Here is a 20,865-nt window from a genome sequence, read left to right as displayed (position 1 = left end):
TTAAGGTATTAATATTCTAAAAAATATAAAAGTCAGTTTCAGGGTTAATGAATTGAAATTTATTTTACAGTTTGTGGACTGCATGAGAAAATCTTTACTGGCACCAGATATCTTGTTTGGAGCAGAAATGATATTTTTCAAGTTGATAGCCTGAGCAGTTTCCAAAATGTAAATCTACCCTAAGTGGAAGAAATTATACTATTTTTTAAACATTTACTTATTATTTTTGAGAGAGAGAGAGAATGTGTGAACGAGCTAGGGAGGGGCAAAGGGAGAGAAAGAGACACAGAATCTGAAGCAGGCTCCGGGCTCTGAACTGTCAGCACAGAGCCCGACACGGGTCGCAAACCCACAGACCACAAGATCATGGCCTGAGCCGAAGTCTGATGCTTAACCAACTGAGCCACCCAGGTACCTCAGAAATTATACTATTTTTAAGAATATGCAGAAAACATTTTTGGGGGTAATTCTTTTAGTTGAGTCATGTGCGGCCTGAGTTTTGGACAGTGGCAGAGTTGTTGGAGAAAGTGTATATACTTTACTAAGGGACAATTCTCTGAATAGGAAGGTCAATATTTGTGTGCATATATTTTGATATATTGATTAAATAATTTAATTACTTTCAGTATTATCTTCAATAAAATCTGTGTTTAGAGAGAACACCTAAAAGTTGATTTGTTGGTGACAGCACATCATTACTACTGAAGAGCCAAAGTAAACACAGAGAAAAGAGGTTCCCTGGGAACTGTTTATGTCTGCCATACTGGTTATGAACAGTGTTGCCCACATATGAGGGATCTTCAGTAACGTCTCTGTAACTCTGAACTCACTCCCTTCTACTTAACATATTTCAAAGCAAAAACAGATGCTGGAATTATATGGTACAAAAAATCACGTGAAAAGGGTAGATAGAAAAGACTCTATTGGAGACTGAAATTAATTGATGATCTTTAGAATTAGGCGTCGGTTCTCTCATAAACTAATAAACAGATGCTTTTGCCTGATTCTGCTTTTTGCAGGAGGCCCTTTATAGGCTCCTAACAAATGCTTATATCTCTAGTTTCTCACTGCTGCTTTTGGATGTCTTTTTTTTTTTTTTTTTTTTTTTTTTAGCTTTGGATGTCTTTAAGAGGCTGTTTTGTCCATGAATATCTTAGCATTAGAAAATGATCAGTGAAATTCTTAGGGTATACATAAGCAGTGAATGAAATGAAAGGTATGGAGTATGGACATCTGACATGAAGGAACAAAGGAAACAGACCTTGACAAACACAAATAAAAACATTTTTTTCGGATAAAATTGACATCCCTTGATGTTGGCCTTTTTATTTTTTTTATTTTTTTTATTTTTTTATTTTATTTTTTTCAACATTTTTATTTATTTTTGGGACAGTGAGAGACAGAGCATGAACGGGGGAGGGGCAGAGAGAGAGGGAGACACAGAATCGGAAACAGGCTCCAGGCTCCGAGCCGTCAGCCCAGAGCCTGACGCGGGGCTCAAACTCACGGACCGCGAGATCGTGACCTGGCTGAAGTCGGACGCTTAACCGACTGCGCCACCCAGGCGATGTTGGCCTTTTTGACTGAATTATTCCTGAGTTAGATACAGGTGTAGATTAGATGATACAGATGTCGATATATCTCTCCAGGGCTTTTTAGATACCAGTTTTGCTTTCTTTGCTAGTTCATACTTAAAATGTTATCATGTACTCAACTGTTTTAGGGATTCTTTGCACTGACACGCTTAATCGCCGTAGTTCATCCATATAGAACCAAGGGTTCTCATGAATATTACCCCCAACTCTAAATGCATATGTGATGCAGAAAAACTGAATCAGCTGAACCAGATGAATATAAATTTAAAATGCAGACTGTCTTTTGGTGACCTGTCTCAATCTCCGTTTGCTTACTGTAAAAATATAGATAGTAATAATTATGTTTCATTATTTAAAAAAAATTTTTTTTAACGTTTATTATTGAGAGACAGAGAGACACAGAGCATGAGCAGGGGAGGGGCAGAGAGAGGGGGAGACCCAGAATCTGAAGCAGGCTCCAGGCTCTGAGCTGTCAGCACAGAGCCTGACGTGGGGCTCGAACTCACAAACTGTGAGATCGTGACCTGAGCCGAAGTCAGTTGCTCAACCAACTGAGCCACCCAGGCGCCCCTATGTTTCATTATTAATGTAAAAATTAGAACTAATGTGCTAAAAGAAATTACAGCAGAATCTGGTATATGCTCAATATTTAGTAGCAAATAAAAATTAAGAAAACCTCAGGGAAAAAAGAGGCTTAAAAAATTCTGGGAAGATATATATATATTTTAATTCAGAGACACCTTTCTAATATTTTCTGCTGTGATGTTTTAATTACCAATAAGGATTTATAATGTATAGTTGTGTAACTATACATTATTACTTAGGAGCCCTGTGTGTTGGAATCTGAATTTGCAAACCTTTAATGTGTGGATGGTTTTATGAAACTTCTCCTTCCCAAACAAAACAAAACCAGTGTCTGTTTCTCCATAAGATAAATGGTTCCTGGTTGTTTCTTTCTATGCCGTATGTATATAGGCAGTTCCCAACTTAGAAATGTTTGATTTACAAACATCCTGAACATCAAGCCTCTGGCTGTGGCCTCATTTCTCTCCTACGACTACCATGAGAAGTGCACATATGCCTCTCAGTCTTTCATTGAATGAAGTATAACTTTGTAAATCTTTCTTCCATTACTGTGGAACAGTACATGAATGGGGATTTACCCATTTTTGTTGCTGAAACTAAATTGGTAGGGCATTGGATTCTGCTTCCCAGTTGGAAATGTGCATTTGTTTTCACTTAGAAACAGTAAGAGCTTTCTAAAATAATTGTTTGAACAAATTAATCCTATAAGTACATAGCAAAAACTTATACTTAAATGAGTGTTTTCCATTTTCAATATAATAATCTTTGGAGATTATATACTTGTAGTAAGTAATGCTCTTAATGAATCTGCTTTTAGAATTCCTGTTTTGTAATTTGCTTTCAGAATATTCTTTTTGGGTATTTTTAAAAATAGGAAGTCATTTTTTTTTTTTTAACGGATTGTGGGAGATGAGGAAAAATAAAGTTCTTTTGAATTTCAACAAAATAGTTAACCAATTCTTTGATCTTGGGCATATTGCTTTGCAAATGAGAATTTGGTTTATTCATCATGCAAATGAGAATTTGGTTTATTCATCATGAAAAGAAGAAGCGAGGTTCATCCCAGTATAGCAGGGCTGTTGAGAGAAGTTGAATTAGATAACCAGGTAAAGCACCTGGCGTGTAAGTTACCCCCCAAATGCTCTATTCCCTCTTTATTTTCTCTCCTTGTGTTTTAGGGTATATTTGGTTTTGGAATCAACCAAAAGATATTTAGAGTTAAGCCTAATTTAGAAAAATGCTGTTTTTGGTATCTGTTAAGGTAATAGTAATATCATAGGAAGACTAGACTTAGGTTGCAGGAGACTTAGTGTTGCGTTCCTCCTGTGCCATTTATTAGCTAATTCCTTCATCTTTCTGGATCATAGTAGTAGGTATCTACTGAGTTCCAAATATGTGCCACCCTCTGTGTTAGGTGCTTTATCTGCAGACGTCTCATTTAATTCTAACATCAGCTTTGCCAAGTTGCTGTCTCTTATTCCCATTCTACAGATGAGGAAGTTAAGGCAGAGAAGTTAAATAACTTTCCTGAGGTTATACAGTAAGTGGCAGGATGAGAATGAATTAAAGGTTCTTCTTTTCCTTTTACAGACTCCTCAACCTTCCTTTCTGTAAAATTGGGATGCTAATTTTATTTTTCGAGATTGTTGTTAAGGTCTTGCACTGTGGGAGAAGTGAGATGGTGTCGTGCTCTCAGGTCAGTACCAGGCAGTAACAACAGTGCTCTTCTTATTTCCCGAGTGTTGATACAGGTAGGATGGCATTAATGACCTGTGTTCTCTATAGCTTGTGTTTGGTTGCAGCTTGTTTTCTTCTTTATTGTGGTAAAACATACATAATGTAAAATTTACCATTTAAACCATTTTAAGTACATGATTCAGTGTCATTAAGTGCATTCACAGTGTTCTGGTTGTCACTTTGAGTTACCACATTCTTCCCTCCAAAACAACTCCAAATAAATATAAGCATAGTTTTTGCCCTATTCTGTACACGTAACGTTGCTAATTGAAATGTTAGTGTTTATAGTATCCTGGGAAACCAGGGGTAAATAGATCAGTGTACCTGTGTACTTTTATTTTTTTTTGCACCTAGTCAACATTATTTTCCCACATATGACAGATGCAGCAATGTTATAAACATATATTACTGCTTTCTAGGAACTTAAATATAAAACACAATGGAAATATACAACTGTCAGTGAATACAGAGATAAATACAGCTGCATAAATACTCTTTCTCATTTATTTAAATACATTGAAGGAAGGTATTGGTTACCATGAATATAAATGTAGATTTTTTTTGGATGAGGGATGTGGTGGTAAATGAGTTTCATATTAAGATAGTTTCAAGGCAGAGGCATTATCTCCTGTCTCCTATCTTTAGAGAGGCTGTTTTGAGAAGATTAGTAGGAACTGTTTGAGGTGGCAAGGACAAGATGCATTTTATGGGTGGGGGAATAAGTGGAAGTCAAATAATCAGAAGATGGTAAATTGAAAAATGTTCCTGGAAAGCAGGAAGGGATCTCAGTAACTGAGTTTTTATCAGATGGTCTACTTAAAACATTTGGAAGGTTTAGTTGAACTGGACAGTTTTTTTAAGGGAAACTTTTAGCTAACAACCAGGGAAACTTCTTTCTTTTTATAAGAGTAGGGACTAATTAATAGGTACTTTCTATACAAAGTCAGTGATTAAAGAGATTCAGAACTCCAAGAGGCAGTCGTCAGTCAGGAGGGATTTAAAGTAAAGAAAGGCCCTTTATTTTCTGTTCAGTGTGACACGTAGGGCATAATTAGGTACCTCTGCAGTGGTTTCTCAGCCCTCTATTGGTAGGGTTTGTTTCTTTTAACTGATGAACTTTAATTGTCTGAGTAAATATTAGAGATTCTAGAGCCTTCCACCTGCAGTTTTAGAGCATCTTGGTATAGCACTGTGTATACCAGTTGCAACTTTTTCTTTCTCATTTGTTGTTCTGGCATGTAATATGTTCTTAATAAATATGAACATATTTTAAATATCTACTCTCTGCCAGAAAATATAATAGATAATGGGTTGAAACTCATTTCTCCCTAAAAAAGTATACAGTGGCCTTTATTATTATTTTATTAGATTTTTTGAGAAACATCCATTAATCTTACTGTATGCTAGGTAAGCATACAGTATGTTAGACACTGGGCATATAAGGGGCATAAGACGACTGTGCCCTAAACAGGATATCAGAGAAGACATTACTTACTTTTGAGTTTGAATCATGTCTTTGGTTTATTGAAAAATGACACCAAAGAATTATCTCTGAAGACTTTAGAGAACATTTATTCTCAAAATATTTGGATTGTAATATTTGATTTGGTAAATGCTTGAACTATTAATGGAGGTGCTAAATACAGTCAGTATTTATTTAAAGAATTTCTCTCAGTGGCGTTAATTAAGAAAAGCCTAATCATGAGACTCGTAAATAGTTGCCTGTATGGTAAGCCAAGTCTTGGCGGTATATGATGTTGCACATTGTTAAAGGGCTACAGTCATTGGTTAGTGAGTAAGAGCCGGCCGGCTCCCCTTCTTGGTTTTTCTGTGTGAAATTGGCTGACGTTAAGGGTATTATGGGCGGGAAACTAGCTCTAAAGACTGGATTTACTTTCTCAGTTTTAGTTCTTTCTTTTTTAAAATTTTTTTCTTGTTTTATTTATTTATTTTTTTGAGAGAAGGAGAGAGAGAGAGAGCGAGAGAGCTCGTGCGTACAAGCATCCACAAGCGGGGAAGGGGCAGAGAGAGGGAGAGAGGAAAAGAGGCAGAGAGAGGAAGAGAGGAAAAGAAGCAGGCTCTGACCTGACTTGGAGCTTGAACTCATGAACCCTGAGATCATGACCTGAGCTGAAATCAAGAGTTGCATATTCAACCGACTGAGTCACCCAGGTGTCCCAGCTTCAGTTATTATTATTATTATTATTATTATTATTATTATTTTTGATTTTTAAAATGTTTGTTTATTTTTGAGAGAGTGAGACAGAGCATGAGTGGGAGAGGGGCAGAGAGAGAGAGGGAGACACAGAATCTGAAACAGGCTCTAGGCTCTGATCTGTCAGCACAGAGCCGGACACGGGGTGTGACCTTGGGAACAGCAAGATCATGACTGAAGTCAGCCGCTTAACCGACTGAGCCACCCAGGTGTCCCAGCTTCAGTTATTTCTTAAGCTCTTGTTTTCTTAGGTTTCTGAACTGTATTCCCTGTATATATCAGTTGAATGGGATGGTGGAATATAGAATGTGGAGTGAATATTTATTCCTCTTAAATATTGAAGGGTGAATGGAAACCCATTTAACACATTTTGTAACTCTATGTTGTTTGGTCTGGCTCAGCCTTTTTTTTTTTAACCTAGACTTTTAGGCCTGAAATGTCAATCATATTTGTCTTCTTTCTTGAGTACATTCAGTTGTCACTTCAGTATAACCTTTTCTTTCTGTCTTCACTGCCATGATTGTGGCTTGTATTTTGTTACTTCCTGCCTGGACTATTAGAACAGACACGAGTTGGTAAAAGCACGTAAACTAAAGCGATAGTTTCTTCTCTAGATTGAAATAAAACTGACTGTATGGGAAAGCATATTTTGAACTTGAAAGTGTTACACAAAATATAAATTGTAATTTCTCTGTTACAGTTCTTGTGTCACAGTCCTACTTAAAAATCATCAGTGACTTCTTTAGATGCCTCTTTCAGAGAGATTCATTGTCCTTCACTGACTGATAGCTCCAGGTTATTGTTCCAGATTCATATCCTGCTGTTGCCAGTGTTTTCTTCCTCTCTGGCGAGACTGTTGGCATAGCTGGGGACTCTGCTGTTCTGTGGTGTGTGGGACTGGCCTGTGCATTCTCGTTGTTTAACATCCTTAGCCTCCACCCCTCCAATGGATGACTGTAGCAGCAGAGTGGAGAGAGGTGAGCGGGAGGGGGGAGGACAGGGCACTGAGTGGCACTCTCGGTTGAGAACCAGTCTGTTAGCCAGACTACTCCTTGTGAGTTCCAGAGCCCATCTTATTTTCTGTTTGAGTTTTTTTTTTTTTTTTCCTTTTCTTTTTTCTGACCCCACGTATTAAAATCCACTTTCTCTGAGCCTCCTGGGTGGCTCAGTCGGTTAAGCATCCGACATCAGCTCAGGTCATGATCTCACGGTTCGTGAGTTCAAGCCCCACGTTGGGCTCTGTGCTGACAGCTCAGAGCCTGGAGCCTGTTTCAGATTCTGTGTCTCCCTCTCTCTGCCCCTCCCCTGCTTGCACTCTGTCTCTCTCTCAAAAATGAATGGACATTAAATAAATAAGATCTAATTTTTCTTTCCTAATGCCACTAAAAATGTGATTGCTTGCATGTAAAAGTCAGACATCAGTATTTATTAGGTGTAGTAATATATAGTAATCTACATATTTTATATATATATATATTAGTAATAATATATAGAAAGTAAAACTGGCTTAGTCTTTTACTCCATGCAGTTTTATCTTAACTGCCAAGAGTATAAAAGCCTTAGAGAAGACCATCTGTAATATTTTAAAGTTCCCCTCAATTTTTTTTTGCATAATTTGTTCTGTATTTTGTTAAATAAATATTTAAACAGTAATATTTGACAATGAACAAATAAACTTTATACTTTAGGTTCTAGGGAACCATTGAATGGTTTTAACTGGAAGAGTAAGGTTAATAAATTTCTACTAACTTAGGTAGATTTAACATTGTTATAAAGAGGTAAGGAGTTTTGTCGTCATTTTCTACATCATAGTATTCTTATCTGCCGTGTAATTTCTAGAAAAGTTGTTCTCTTCCAAACATTTATATTGAAAACCCAATTAGGCTAGTGATTCGGTACACAGATATTTTTTGAGCACTTGCTGTGAGCAGGCACTGTTCTAGGCACTCTGGAAAGAGCAGTGACACAACGAAAGCCTGTAATCTCATGTTGACATTACAGTGGGGGAGTTGGGCAGTAAGCAAATACATAAATAGATACTGTAGTGCCCTGCAGTAAAGTGCTATGAAGAATAATAGGGCAAGCAGAGAGCCTAAAGGCCAAGGCTGTTTTGGAGAGGGAAATTAGATGGCCTTTGAGGAGAAACAGTTGAGTTGGAATGAAGGCAGTTACCTGAGCCTGCGTGGATTTGGAAGAAAACCCTGCAGGCCAAGGAACTAAGTGGGAGCTTTCAGTGAGTAATGTATTAATATTATTTTCTTTTCACTTTAGAATAATCCCTTCATAATCTGTCCCTCACTGATATTGTCAGTCTTTTCTCATAGTTTTCCAATTAAATGGGAACAATAGGGGTGCCTGGGTTTCTCAGTCAGTTAAGCAGTTAAGCCTCTGATTCTTGATCTCTGCTCAGGTCAGTATCTCATGGTTTGTGGGATTGAGCCCTGCATGGGGCTCTGTGCTGACTGCAGGGAGCCTGCTTGAGATTCTGTCTGTCTGTCTCGCTCTGCCCTTCCCCTGCTTGTTTGTTTTCTCTCTCTCTCTCTCTCTCTCTCTCTCTCTCTCTCTCTCAAAAAAAAAAAAAATGAGAACAGTAGTGCTTACTTTCTAGGCAAAGTGAAATGTATAATAGGCAATTTACATATAGTTGTATATGATAGGCATTCTGTAATTAGTAGTTATTGTTGTCATTATGTTGTTAGTATAATAGCTATTAGCACATTATGTTCTTGCCTATACGTGTCTTCCTAGAGAACATTTGCTCGTCTTTTAAGAATAAATGTAAATATCACTTCTCCTTGAGTTTTTTCTTGCTATTCATGTAGACGGAACTACTCCTTTAGTTTTGCCACCATTATATATTTACTACATGTCTGCCATTGTACTTGACATTTTGAACTTTATTCACTTGCTCTACGTTTTGTATACCGGGCTTCTAACCTAGTGTCTGACATCTATACATTTTCTAGAGAAATAGTATTCAGAAATTCATTTATTTGCCTTGTAATACTTATGTATAAGTAAATCGTTCAATAAACGTATCAGTCACTGTGGTAATAATAAACTTACTATCAAGGTTTGTTCAAGGGGAGTGTGGCTTGAAGACATTATTAAAAGGAAAGGTAATGTAGGAAGCATAGGTATGTATTCTAGATTATCAACATCGTGCAGTAGTGTCCCTTCTGTGGGACACATTTATGCTTCTTGGTGTTCTTAGCTCCTTGGGCCCTGGTAATATTTGTGATAGCAATACTTTATTCTCTGATGTTGGTGACACTGTGACCCATTTACATTCATTATACTGATGCTGGAACATGGATTGGAGTCTTGAAGACTTCATCTGAATCCTAGCTCTGCCACTTCTAGGGATGTGATCTTGAGCAAGATACTCATGAGAGCCATTTCCTCATCTGAAAATGGAGATAATATGTGTCCCCCACAGGGTTGTAGAGATTATGTATATAAAGCAGTATTGGTTTCTGGAATGTAGTAGATGTTTCTTAGGTGAAATCATTTTACTTCATTAGACTTTGTTTCTGCAGAAATCATACTGAGGATTTGTTTGGCTTTGAGTAGAGGAAAACAAGTTGAAATTTTAACAGTGGTGTTGGTTGCTGCCTTCGGTTAAGTTTTATTTTCTTTCGGCTGATTTCTTTTTCTTCAGCAGAAATTGCTGTCCTTGATCCAGAGAAAAGAAAGGACTGCTCACTGTATAGTGCTAGAAAGGTTTATGACACCATATTGCATTTAATACAAGTGGGGGCACGGAGCAGAGGAAATCTGTCCTAGTTGTCACACGGGTGTCCGGCACCAAGCACTAGGCTGGCATCTTACAGGCACTCCATATCATGTCTCAGTGAACAACTGAATTCTGTTTAGGTATCTGAGAAACACATTTCTGGCTGTGGAATACGGGAATGTGCTGGTGCATGTGGGGTAGCTAAGGTGAGGTCAGTGAGGCAAAGGAGAGCCATTTTGGCATTTCAGCATTTGTCTTTGAAACCATTCTCCCTGATTTATTACATGCACAGATCTTTTGTAACAGTTTGTATATTTGAAAAAGAAATTTAGGTCAGCCAATTTGGGTTAAAATGATCACTTGTGCTGAATTGACCTAGAAGGGATACAGTTGAGAAAGAAATGGAAAGGACTTTAGAACAGGTAATGGGGCTCAGAATTCACAACTGTTCTAAGTCAGATTTCTAGTCCTTAAGTCACCGTACCAAAAGGAAATACAATTTTATGTGGGGAAATGGATCACCCTTGCCTTATCCTCAACTCCTGTCTTTCCTTTCCTTCTGCAGTTCTAACTTGGCAAAACGCCAAATCCTAGAGCAGTCTTCGTCATTTACCTCCTCCATTCTTTGGAGGCCTGAGGTGCTGCGTGCTGCTAGGATTACAGTAGCACTTCCTGACCGCTGTGCCTCCCAGTCTTGCCTCCAGTCTGTTTTCCACTATCACCAGAACGATCTTTCTATAATGTATCTGATTGTGTTCGGCTTCTCCTTGAAAATCCTGTATGGGCTTCTCATAATTTTCAGGATGAAAATCGAAATTCCTTAGTGTGGGGAAAACCACCCTTAGTCTTAGAGATCTGGCCCCTTCCTTCTAATTTCTTACTGATCTCTTTTCTTCTTTCCATATATTCTCTGTACTCCAGACATATTAACCAGTGGCATTTCTCTGAACGTTCAACATTTTTCTCATGACACTGAACGTATGATGTTTCTTTTTCCACGCATGCTTTTGTCTCCTTCCCAAGGTCATCAGTTATAGGTCATATAAAACCCCCAAGGTTACCTCTAGAAAACATCTGACTTTTCTCTCCCGGTCTGCATTGGTGCTCTTCCTCCATGGCTCTCATAGCACTCTACACGTAGTGTTTTCAGTGGTCCCTAACTTAAAATATTGTTGTGGTCCACATGCCTCCTTTATCACTAGACTGTTTCCTCATGCCTGTCACTGGTTTGCACAGCATAAAAGCCTAGAAGTTTGTGATTTAGTTAGCGTATGAAGTAACAATTTATCAGAGACACAAAATTGCTAAACTAAGCCCTGGGTATTATGAATGTGAGAAACAGAAGACGTTTTCCTGCCTTGGTCATAAGCTCAATTGTATAGACAAAAGGATTCGTGTAAGCAGTTAGAGATTAATAAAGTACAACATTAACGAGGACTTAGGTTGAATGATATGAGAATAAAATATAATCAGATTTCAAGTCCCTTGGCATTTCATATCTGCTCTTTATTTTTCTCCTCAGGACTTACCCACTGCTAGCTGCTAGCATGCTCTACCTTTTACTTCTTTATCTTGTTATGCTCATCTCCTCCACTGTGCTGTAGTTCCATGAGGAAATTTTTTTTTTTTTTTTTTTTTTTAACAGAGAAAGCGAGACAGTGTGAGTGTGCACTGGGGAGGGGCAGAGGGAGGGGGAGTGAGAAATCTTAAGCAGGTCCCCCACCACCCAGGCCCCCCTCGTGAGGAATTTTTATCTCTCTTTTCACTGTGGTATTTCCAATGCCCGACATATGGTAGATGCTTAAGAGATCTTTGTTGAATGGTTGGAATGGTGTTCAGAGAAGGAAGTAATTGCTGGAAGATAGTATAGATATTTATGAAAGACTTCCTGGAGAAGTTACATCCTGCAACAGACCTTGAAAGATAAGGTTTATTAGATAAGTAAAAAAAAAAAAAATCAATTTTATTTTTATATGAAATTTTTTCAGATCATATGTTTCTCCTAATTTTCTTTTAAAGCTTTATATGGTTTTTAGAGCCCTCATTATTCACTCCTTTTAGAGTTTGACAGGGTTGACAACAAAGCCTGTTTAGTCAGTAAGTGATGCCAACCCTTGTATGCTATTTGCAGTAACTTCGTATGTTTATTATGGACGCAATAACACATTGTATTCAGATCTTCTTTATTCTCTATGTTATGGTATCTGGGAGCTTTTGCTTCATAGCCAGTCAAAATAAGTACAAATGAGTTTGAATTTGTAGGCATATTAGGGCTCTGGTTGTTTCATGACTTAGGGGTCATAACTGACCATTGTTCCTGTAAGTTTTTAGATTTTAGCAAATCTTGATCAGAGTTTTAAATATGTATACACACATATGTCACAACGTTTATCATTGCATTTTCCCTTTTTACAGTTTCCTTTTCTGTTTCTTTCTCTTCCAAGACTAAATTAAAATTAGCTTTTGAATTAAAACTATTAAAAATGTTAACTCACCAAAATGAGTTATAACTGGAACATGTAGGTAATACAGATTTGCATTATTCTTTTACCAAAAAAATTTATTAATTGATTTCCAGTACTGGCTTTGTGCAGTGTTTTTTCCTAAGTACAGAATTAGATCATTTCTTAGGCCAGTATAGCTACGGTGGATTTAGTAAGCACGGAGACAACTTTGTTTTAGAGGTGTGGTAACTAAGACACAAGGACAAGTGATTTGTCCAAAATCAGACTGTTAATTTGTAACAGGGCCAGAATGATAAACTAGATTTTTAGCTGTTGTTGAGAAAACCAAACTGTGGCTAACCCTTCTATTATGCTAGTAACTACTTTACTTAAAAAAATTGTTTTTAATGTTTATTTATTTGAAAAAAAAATTTTAACGTCTTATTTATCTTTGAGAGACAGAGCATGCGTGGGGGAGGGGCTGAGAGAAGGGAGACACTGACTCTGAAGCAGGTTCCAGGCTCTGAGCTGTCAGCACAGAGCCCGGACTGGGGCTGGAACCCACAAACTGCGAGATCATGACCTGAGCCATGAACTCTTTGATTCTTAAATAGAAGAGTGAAAAAAAAAGTTTCTAAGTATTGTGTGCCTATCATATATATCCTTTTCTTGTATTCTCTGATATTTTCCTAGGATTCACATTTTAATTGAAGTGGATTATTCGAAAATAGCACCTTGTATTCTGTGCTTTTTAGGTTCTTCTTCTTTTTTTTTTTTTTTTTTTTTAAGAAAGGAGCTCTGGGGGCGCCTGGGTGGCGCAGTCGGTTGAGCGTCCGACTTCAGCCAGGTCACGATCTCGCGGTCCGTGAGTTCGAGCCCCGCGTCAGGCTCTGGGCTGATGGCTCGGAGCCTGGAGCCTGTTTCCGATTCTGTGTCTCCCTCTCTCTCTGCCCCTCCCCCGTTCATGCTCTGTCTCTCTCTGTCCCAAAAATAAATAAAAAAAAAAAAAAAAAAAAAAAAAAAAAAACGAAAAAAAAAAAAAAAAAGAAAGGAGCTCTGTTTTTGGGGGGAAATAATTAGTAAATATAGTAGGTTGGATAAGAAGAAAATGGTTATTTGACTTAGTCTGATATTTAATGTTTTTCTTCTTGTCACTTGTATGCCTGTGGTCTGTGTTTTGGCATGGCAAGCCATAACTGCCCTTCGTTCTGTTGCAGATCCCTGCCTGTCACTGAGTCCGCCGTGTTTCACAGAAGATGATCGATTCAGCCTGGAAGCTCTTCAGACAATCCATAAACAAATGGATGATGACAAAGATGGTGGAATTGAAGTAGATGAAAGTGATGAAGTAGGTGGAAAACTTTCCTTGGTGTTCTCTTAAATTTTCCCATTGTTCCTCGGGTGACTCGGCTCCATCTTTAACATCTTCAGTTTTTCTCTTTGCATTTTAATTTATATGGTTTTCCTTTGTTCTTTTCTCCCCAAGCATATAGAAGTCTTCCCAGTTTAATAAGAATCCTCACGTTCTTGCATTTCTCAAGCATAAATCTGTTTTGACGGTATCCGTTATCTGTTGCTGCTTTACAAACCACCACGAAACTTAGTGGCTTCAGTCGACAACGGTTTATCATTTTTCCTGATTCTCTGTGTTGATTGTGCTCAGCTGGGTATTTTTGCTGTTCCCTTAGGTATGGGTTGAGGTCACTGGTGGTTGTGTTCAGTTGGGGACTCTGCCGGGGCTGGAATGATGACCTCTTAGCCTTCACAGTCTGTCTCCATGTGGTCTCTCATCGTTCGGAATCTAGCTCAGGCTTCCTTCCAGCATGGCAGCCGGCTTCCAGGGGGCAGTGATCGGAGACAGCCAAGTTCCCATGTGAAAGTGCTTATCATGCCCCCTGCTTGCCAGTGCCTGTTAATATCAAATTGGCTTAAAGCAAGTTATTTGGCTAAGCTCATAGTCTGTGTAGGAGAGGATTATACAAGGGCATGAATGCCGGGAGTTGTGGTTTATTGGGGGTCACCAGTGTAATGGTCTGCTGTACCTGCTGTGTGTGTAAATCATGTTTCATTTCTTCAGCATTCTCATCTTCCCCCCGAGCGTACCTCCAGTGTCCCTCTTACTTTCTCCATGGAAGTTGTTTTCTTTACTTGGCTGTAGTCTTATTCTGGCCAAATCCCCTGGTCATTTTCAGGCCTCTTCCTTTGTTATGTTTGTCATGGTTGAGTTGCTTCTTTTTTGGTTCATAGGATACTAAATTACATTATCGTCTAATGTTACGTAACAGTGACATTCTCTAATCACATTGTTATCTAATAGTAACATTCTCTTCAGATTAATTCTTGATCTGCCGTATAAAACATTTGTCCTGCAGATGTACATCCTTTTTTAGGCTCTACTGGACCCCCCCATCTCTAAGCCAGGCCACCTTCCTGACCGGCATATATTGCTTTCTGTCTGACATCTTTTGAGTGTTGTTACTTCTGCTTTCAAGTTCGTTTGTCTGAAACAAAATCTCAGCTCTCCTCTTTGAAATCCCTCACTGTTCAGTGGCACCTCTCTGTACCTACTTCTCCCCAGTTCTAATTATTCTAAGTCAGGGTTGTCAGACTTTTTGCTGTAAAGGCCCAAATTATGGGTTGAAATGTGACCCCCGCACTCCCCAAAAAAGGACATATTTTGAATTCCTAACTTCTCACTCCTCAGAATGTGACCTTATTTGTAAGTAGAGTCATTTCAGATGTACTTAGTTAGGCTAAGGATATACTGGACTTGTGTGGGCCCCTAATCCAGTATGACTGGTATCCGTGTAAGAGAGGAGAAGCACCATGCAATGGGGAGACACTTGCAATGGGGAGAAGATGACCCTGTGACAATGGAGGCAGAGGTGGGAGTTACAGCGCTGCAAGTCAGGGAATGACAAGGATTGCTGACGACATCAGAAGCTAAGAGAAAGGCATGGAAAAGAGTTCTCTGTTTCTACAGAGCTCAGTTTCCTCAGTGGTCAGGTGGGTGGGACTGAAAGTTCCAGCCCTCTAATCACCTGGTCTTTGTGCTGACCTGCCCCGTCCTGAGATGATCTAGAGGCCCCATTCTAAGTCATCTTTTAGCATGAACTCAGGTGTGATCAAAAGGGGCAAAATACTCTCCTATCGTTCAGGAAATTCCTGTGCCAGGAACCAAGGACAAAGGCCAAATATATTTCTTACTACATCACAATTACAGAAACATTTAAGTCTGAAAAGAATAGCAAAAATGCACATTTTTTTAAGTCATTAAAAGTGCCATCAGAGGGAGATCTGTTAAAGTTGTGTATAATATATAGACAGAGAGGTATTAAGTAAGCTTATGCAGGTATTTGACAGCCTATTTAAATGTATCTGATTGCATAATAGTTCCTCGAATTACAAGTTATTTTAATCTTTTTAACCTCATCATCAGATATTAAATGCTCAAATGTGTGAAGTGTTATTATCGCCATGCGAAACAAAGTAAGCATGTGTGGCTATATAACTTGTACCTCAGGGAGACTCGTCTTGAGTCATTCCAGTTTCAGTGGAGTTCCAAACATTTTGTAATAAAAGTTAGAACTAAAAACCTTTTGTTAAAATTTAAAATTTATGTTAAAAGAACTTAAGAATTCTGTGGGTATGACAGGTGCTTTGATGTTTAGAAACAGAAGATGCTATCCTTGGCTCTGCATTTCTTCTAATATTAATATTTAAAAGCAAATAAAGTATGCCTTTATGTTTCATCAGTACTGTACAGAATCTAGGAATCCACTGCCCAGTGTGTAGTTACTAGCTACTTTGGGCTGTCGAGCACCTAAAATTGACCTGTGTTAAAAGTGTAAAATGCACTTCAGATTTTGAATATGAGAAAAATAATGTAAAATATTTGAACTTTAAAATACCGATTACCTGTTGGGAATGATAATATTACGGACATAGTGGATTACGTAAGATATAAAACTAATTTCATGTGTTTCTTTTTACTCTTTTAATGTGACTTCTGGAAAAGTTAACACCACTTACTTAGATCAAATTAATTTGTATTGCACAGCTCTGATCTAGAGACTGGCATGTTGTAGACTTTAAGGAATGAGTTGTTAATTCTGTGGCCCCTGGACTGTTTGGTGCCTAGTGTTCAGAATAGCTACATCCTGATTTGTATTTCTCGTAAGTGTCTGTTTTTTAAAGAAGTAAATGGTAATACCGTTATGGGTTTCGAGCAGTCATCATTCAAAAACTTAATGAGTTTAATAGAAAATCTTTTTTTCTTTAAGTTTATTCATTTATTTTTGAGAGAGAGACAGAGAGAGTAAATGGGGGTGAGGGGAGCAGAGAGAGAGGGAGAGAGGGAACCCTAAGCAGGCTCCACACTGTTACCATGGAGCCCGGTGTGGGTCTCGAACTCACAAGTGTGAGATCTTGACCTAAGCCAAAACCAAGAATCAGACATTAACTGACTGAGCCACTCAAGGTGCCCAATGGGAAATCTTAATTAAGAAAATTAAAATACCTAATTTCTTGTGATTTTTTTTTGTTTGAAATGTTATTTTTTTTAATTTAGAAAAATACTTAGCATTTGAAAATGCGAGTTGAAAACTTAATTTTTTTTCTCTGTAGTTAGTGCCTCTGCTTTTTGTTTTTTTTTTGTTTTCGGTTATATGAGAAAGCATTTACTTTTCTAATTTATTCATGCATTTAATATTGAGCTAATATTTGAGGGTCTGGTTATGCCAGATACTCAAATAGAGCTTAGAGTGTATCCGGGACAAAACAGAATCCCACATAAATCTTCAAGCCCTTCAGTGAACATTCTGTTGGGGCGAAAAGGCAGACTAAACAAAAAACAAAATAAGCTGAGAAAAGAGGGCTGAGGACAGGTAGATGATAGATAGCTGTGATTTTAAATAGGGTGGTCATGGCAGGCCTCATTAAGAAGGTAACATTTACTTAAAGTGTATGCAGTATTCAGTACTTGGACAACTAAGAGAGTAGGTATCTGGCAGTTTTCCAGTACTATTCTCAAACTGAAATTAGAGGACATGAGTGTTTTAGATTAGGAACAGGATGTAAAGCTTTTGCTCCGGCCTCAGATCAAAAAGATTAGCTGTCAGTGCATGCTCAATCTGTGTGTGACCTGTTTGGATTGAGTTTTTGATTACCTTCAGGGTTGTCTGTTCTGCCAGTATTGAAGATATGTTGGAAAGTGTAGGTACTTTCTTAACAAATACTTTGAATAAGAGAAATGGATGGTTTCATTGCCCTGAGCACAGTGTAGGAGGCAGTGAGAATTCATGTTGTTATTGCCTGCTTTGTGACTGAAAACCTTATTATAGTTTCTAGGGTGTCTGAACTTTGTTGTCTGTTTTTACTTTTCCTCTTTTTTTTTTTTTAATTTTTTAATTTTTTTATTTTTGGGACAGAGAGAGACAGAGCATGAACGGGGGAGGGGCAGAGAGAGAGGGAGACACAGAATCGGAAACAGGCTCCAGGCTCCGAGCCATCAGCCCAGAGCCCGACGCGGGGCTCGAACTCACGGACCGCGAGATCGTGACCTGGCTGAAGTCGGACGCTTAACCGACTGCGCCACCCAGGCGCCCCTACTTTTCCTCTTTTTAAAAAAATTTTAAAAATCCTTTCCCCTCACCTAATTTTTCTTCCTTTTTATCCATGCTTCCCTTTTAGTGAGGTCATTTAGAATAAGTAGTTTTAGAGTTTTTGTTCTTATCAGCTGTTTGGTGTATATAATCAAGTTTAAAACCAATTTATATAAAAAAACTGTACCTGGTATTTTGGTTTTTCTTACATTTAGCTGTTCTGCCTGAAACGCACCTTTGTCATCATTTTTGTATACACTGCTTAGAAAACTTAGCTAACAGCACAGATATGTGTCTGAAATAAGGAGAATCACGATGAAAGCAGGCAAAAGTAGGGTTAGAAAAACCTAGTAGAAAATACCTTTTATTTATTATTGTTATTATTTTTTAACGTTTAGTTATTTTTGAGAGAGAGAGGGAGACAGAGCGTGAGCAGGGGAGGGACAGAGAGAGGGAGAACCAGAATCTGCACCAGGCTCCAGGCTCTGGGCTGTCAGCACAGAGTCCAATGTGGGGCTCGAACTCACAGACCATGAGATCATGACCTGAGTCGAAGTCAGACCCTTAACCAATTGAGCCACCCAGGCACCCTAGAAAATACTTTTAAAATAGGATCAGTGAGTTTTGGAATTATGTGGAGTACTGCTTCCAAAGGAATAAATGCATGTAGTTTTTACTGAAAATTTTAAGTTAAAGTTGTAACTTATGTATTATCTTTTGCTATGGAGCAAATTCCCCCCAAACTTGGTGGCTTACCGCGGCGAAAGTTGACCATGTCAGTTTCTGTGGGTCCCAAATCAGGTGTGGCTTAGCTGGGTCTTCTGGCTTGCGGGGCTTTCACCAGGCCGCTGTTCAGACACCAGCTGGGATTTCGGTCTCAAGGCCTGGTACACGGGGCTCTGGGCCCCCACAGATCTTTACTGGTTGTTGGTTGGAGATAACAGTTTCCTGACACATGGCTCTCTCCATGGGGCTGCCCATAGCATGGCAATGGGTTTCCCTCAGAGACAGTGGGAGGGCACTTTGGGAGAGAGAGAGGGAGAGACGGAGAGAGAGAGAGCGAGCGTGCGTGTGCGCAGGAGAAGGCAACAACATGGAAGTTCGTCGTTTTGTAAGCTAAGCTTGGAATTGGAATCCCTTTTTACTTTTTTGCTATATTCTCTTTGTTAGAAGGGAGTCGTTAGGTCCAGCTGGTACGCAAGGGGAGGCTGTCAGACAAGGTATGACGGTGAGGATGTTGGGCTCATGAGGGGCCATTTTAGAGGCTGCTTACCAGTTTGTTTCTGTGCTCTGCTAACTAGAGACATTTGATGGGGAATTCTCGAGCCATGGAATTATAAAGTAGAAAAACAATAAACTCATAGAACTTCCTTCAACAGGCTCCATATTGCAGGGGACCCATAATAAGACTTCATGTTGATCTTAGTATATGTCTAGAATTTTAAAGCATTGATATGTCTGATTAAAATTATCTTTGAAAAATTTTTTTTTTTTTTGCTGGGAAGAGTGAGAGAGAAAGTGCGAGTGGGGGAAGGGCTGAGAGGCGAGAGAGAGAGAGAGAGAGAGAGAGAGAGAGAGAGAGAGAGAAAATGAGAATCTTAAGCAGGCCCCGATGCGGGGCTTGATCTCACAACCATGAGATCATGACCTGAACCGAAATCAAGAATCGGGCACTTAGCTGACTGAGCCAGCCAGGCACCCCTAAAAGTATCTGTTAAGCAGTGGGTTGCATGTGTAATCATGTACCAGTACCACTTATGTGACCGAAGGATCACTTGGCATTGACCTGAAAAGACAAGCAGGGTAGAGGTGAGGTGAGGACAGTGGGTGCTACACAGCTCTTGCTGTCCGTTAAGTTGTAATTATTGAGGGGTTTTCCTACGTATTTGAAAGTTTTATAGTTTCATAGTTCAGTTAACTAACGTGTCATCATAAAAACAGACTTTAAATCTTTCTGGAAAATAATAGCAATAAGCATCCAGTTTAGGGTGGCAGAGGGTATTAATAGGTATTCAGTAGAAAAAAAGAGGGTTAAATGACCAAAATTGGGAAGTGATGGATTCATTTAGTTTTGTTACTACAGGAATTCTCGAACTTATGTTTATGGCTTTGTGTACTAAAAGAATAGGAAACATTTATTGAGCATTTGCTGTTTGTTTCGCACTCTGAGCACTTTGCATGGATTATGGTATGGGCTTCTCACAGCAACCCTGTGAACAAAGAGGATCCTCTTTATCTTATTTGCAGGTGAGGAAACAGACTTAGGGAGGTGAAACGGTGTGCCCATGGCCACCAGCTTGTAAGTGCTACAGCCCAGGTTTGATGCCACACTGAATTCATGTTCTTGGTTTCTAGTGTGTGTTGCTTTCTTATGTTGATGAGTACAGCACATCACCGTCATTATGCCCTCCCTGGTACAATTTACAAATCAGTAGCTATACGTAAGTAGTATATAGATTTAGTAGATGTACTGATACCTACACACACACACACACACACAGAGTTGTATTAGATGTATTTGATATATGTACACATGCTGTAATCCTGTTACGCCTTTTTATAGTGTTCACAAACACGCAAATTAAAAATGAGATAAAATCAAATATAAATGGAAGTTCTAATATTTTCTCCCTCATGAGTGGATTAGATTGTATATCCCTATGGGGTCTGGGGAATTGAAACTGGAGACTGCTGCACGAATGAATTATAAAGCAAGATCTGTTTTCAGTCACATATACTTCATTCCGTTTTTATGAGAACAGGTAATTGTGAGGAGTTTTCAAAACAAATTCCTACTAGTGTTAATATTTATTTTTCTCTAATTTTCATTGTTCACTATACACAGGTTTCTTTTTCCTTTTTAAAAAGTTCATTTATTTATTTTGAGACAGAAAGAGAGAGAGAGAGAGCGAGAGAGCGGGAGCACAAGCCGTGGACAGACAGAAACAAA

General features: G+C 38.7%; 1 protein-coding gene across 3 annotated transcripts in view; it reads left to right on the top strand.

Moving 5' to 3' along the window:
* STIM2 (stromal interaction molecule 2) overlaps positions 1–20,865 on the top strand; it is a 152,020-nt gene that overhangs the window by 49,410 nt on the left and 81,745 nt on the right. For all 3 annotated transcript variants that reach the window (XM_058722899.1, XM_058722900.1, XM_058722901.1), the window contains exon 2: positions 13,530–13,660. In XM_058722899.1, coding sequence (XP_058578882.1) covers positions 13,530–13,660 — 131 coding nt within the window. The remainder of the gene's footprint in view (positions 1–13,529; positions 13,661–20,865) is intronic.

Source organism: Neofelis nebulosa, chromosome 3 (genome assembly GCF_028018385.1).
Source record: "Neofelis nebulosa isolate mNeoNeb1 chromosome 3, mNeoNeb1.pri, whole genome shotgun sequence".
Taxonomy (NCBI): Eukaryota; Metazoa; Chordata; class Mammalia; order Carnivora; family Felidae; genus Neofelis; species Neofelis nebulosa.
The sequence above is the reverse complement of the archived record's forward strand: the minus strand, read 5'-3'. Positions and strand labels throughout refer to the sequence as shown.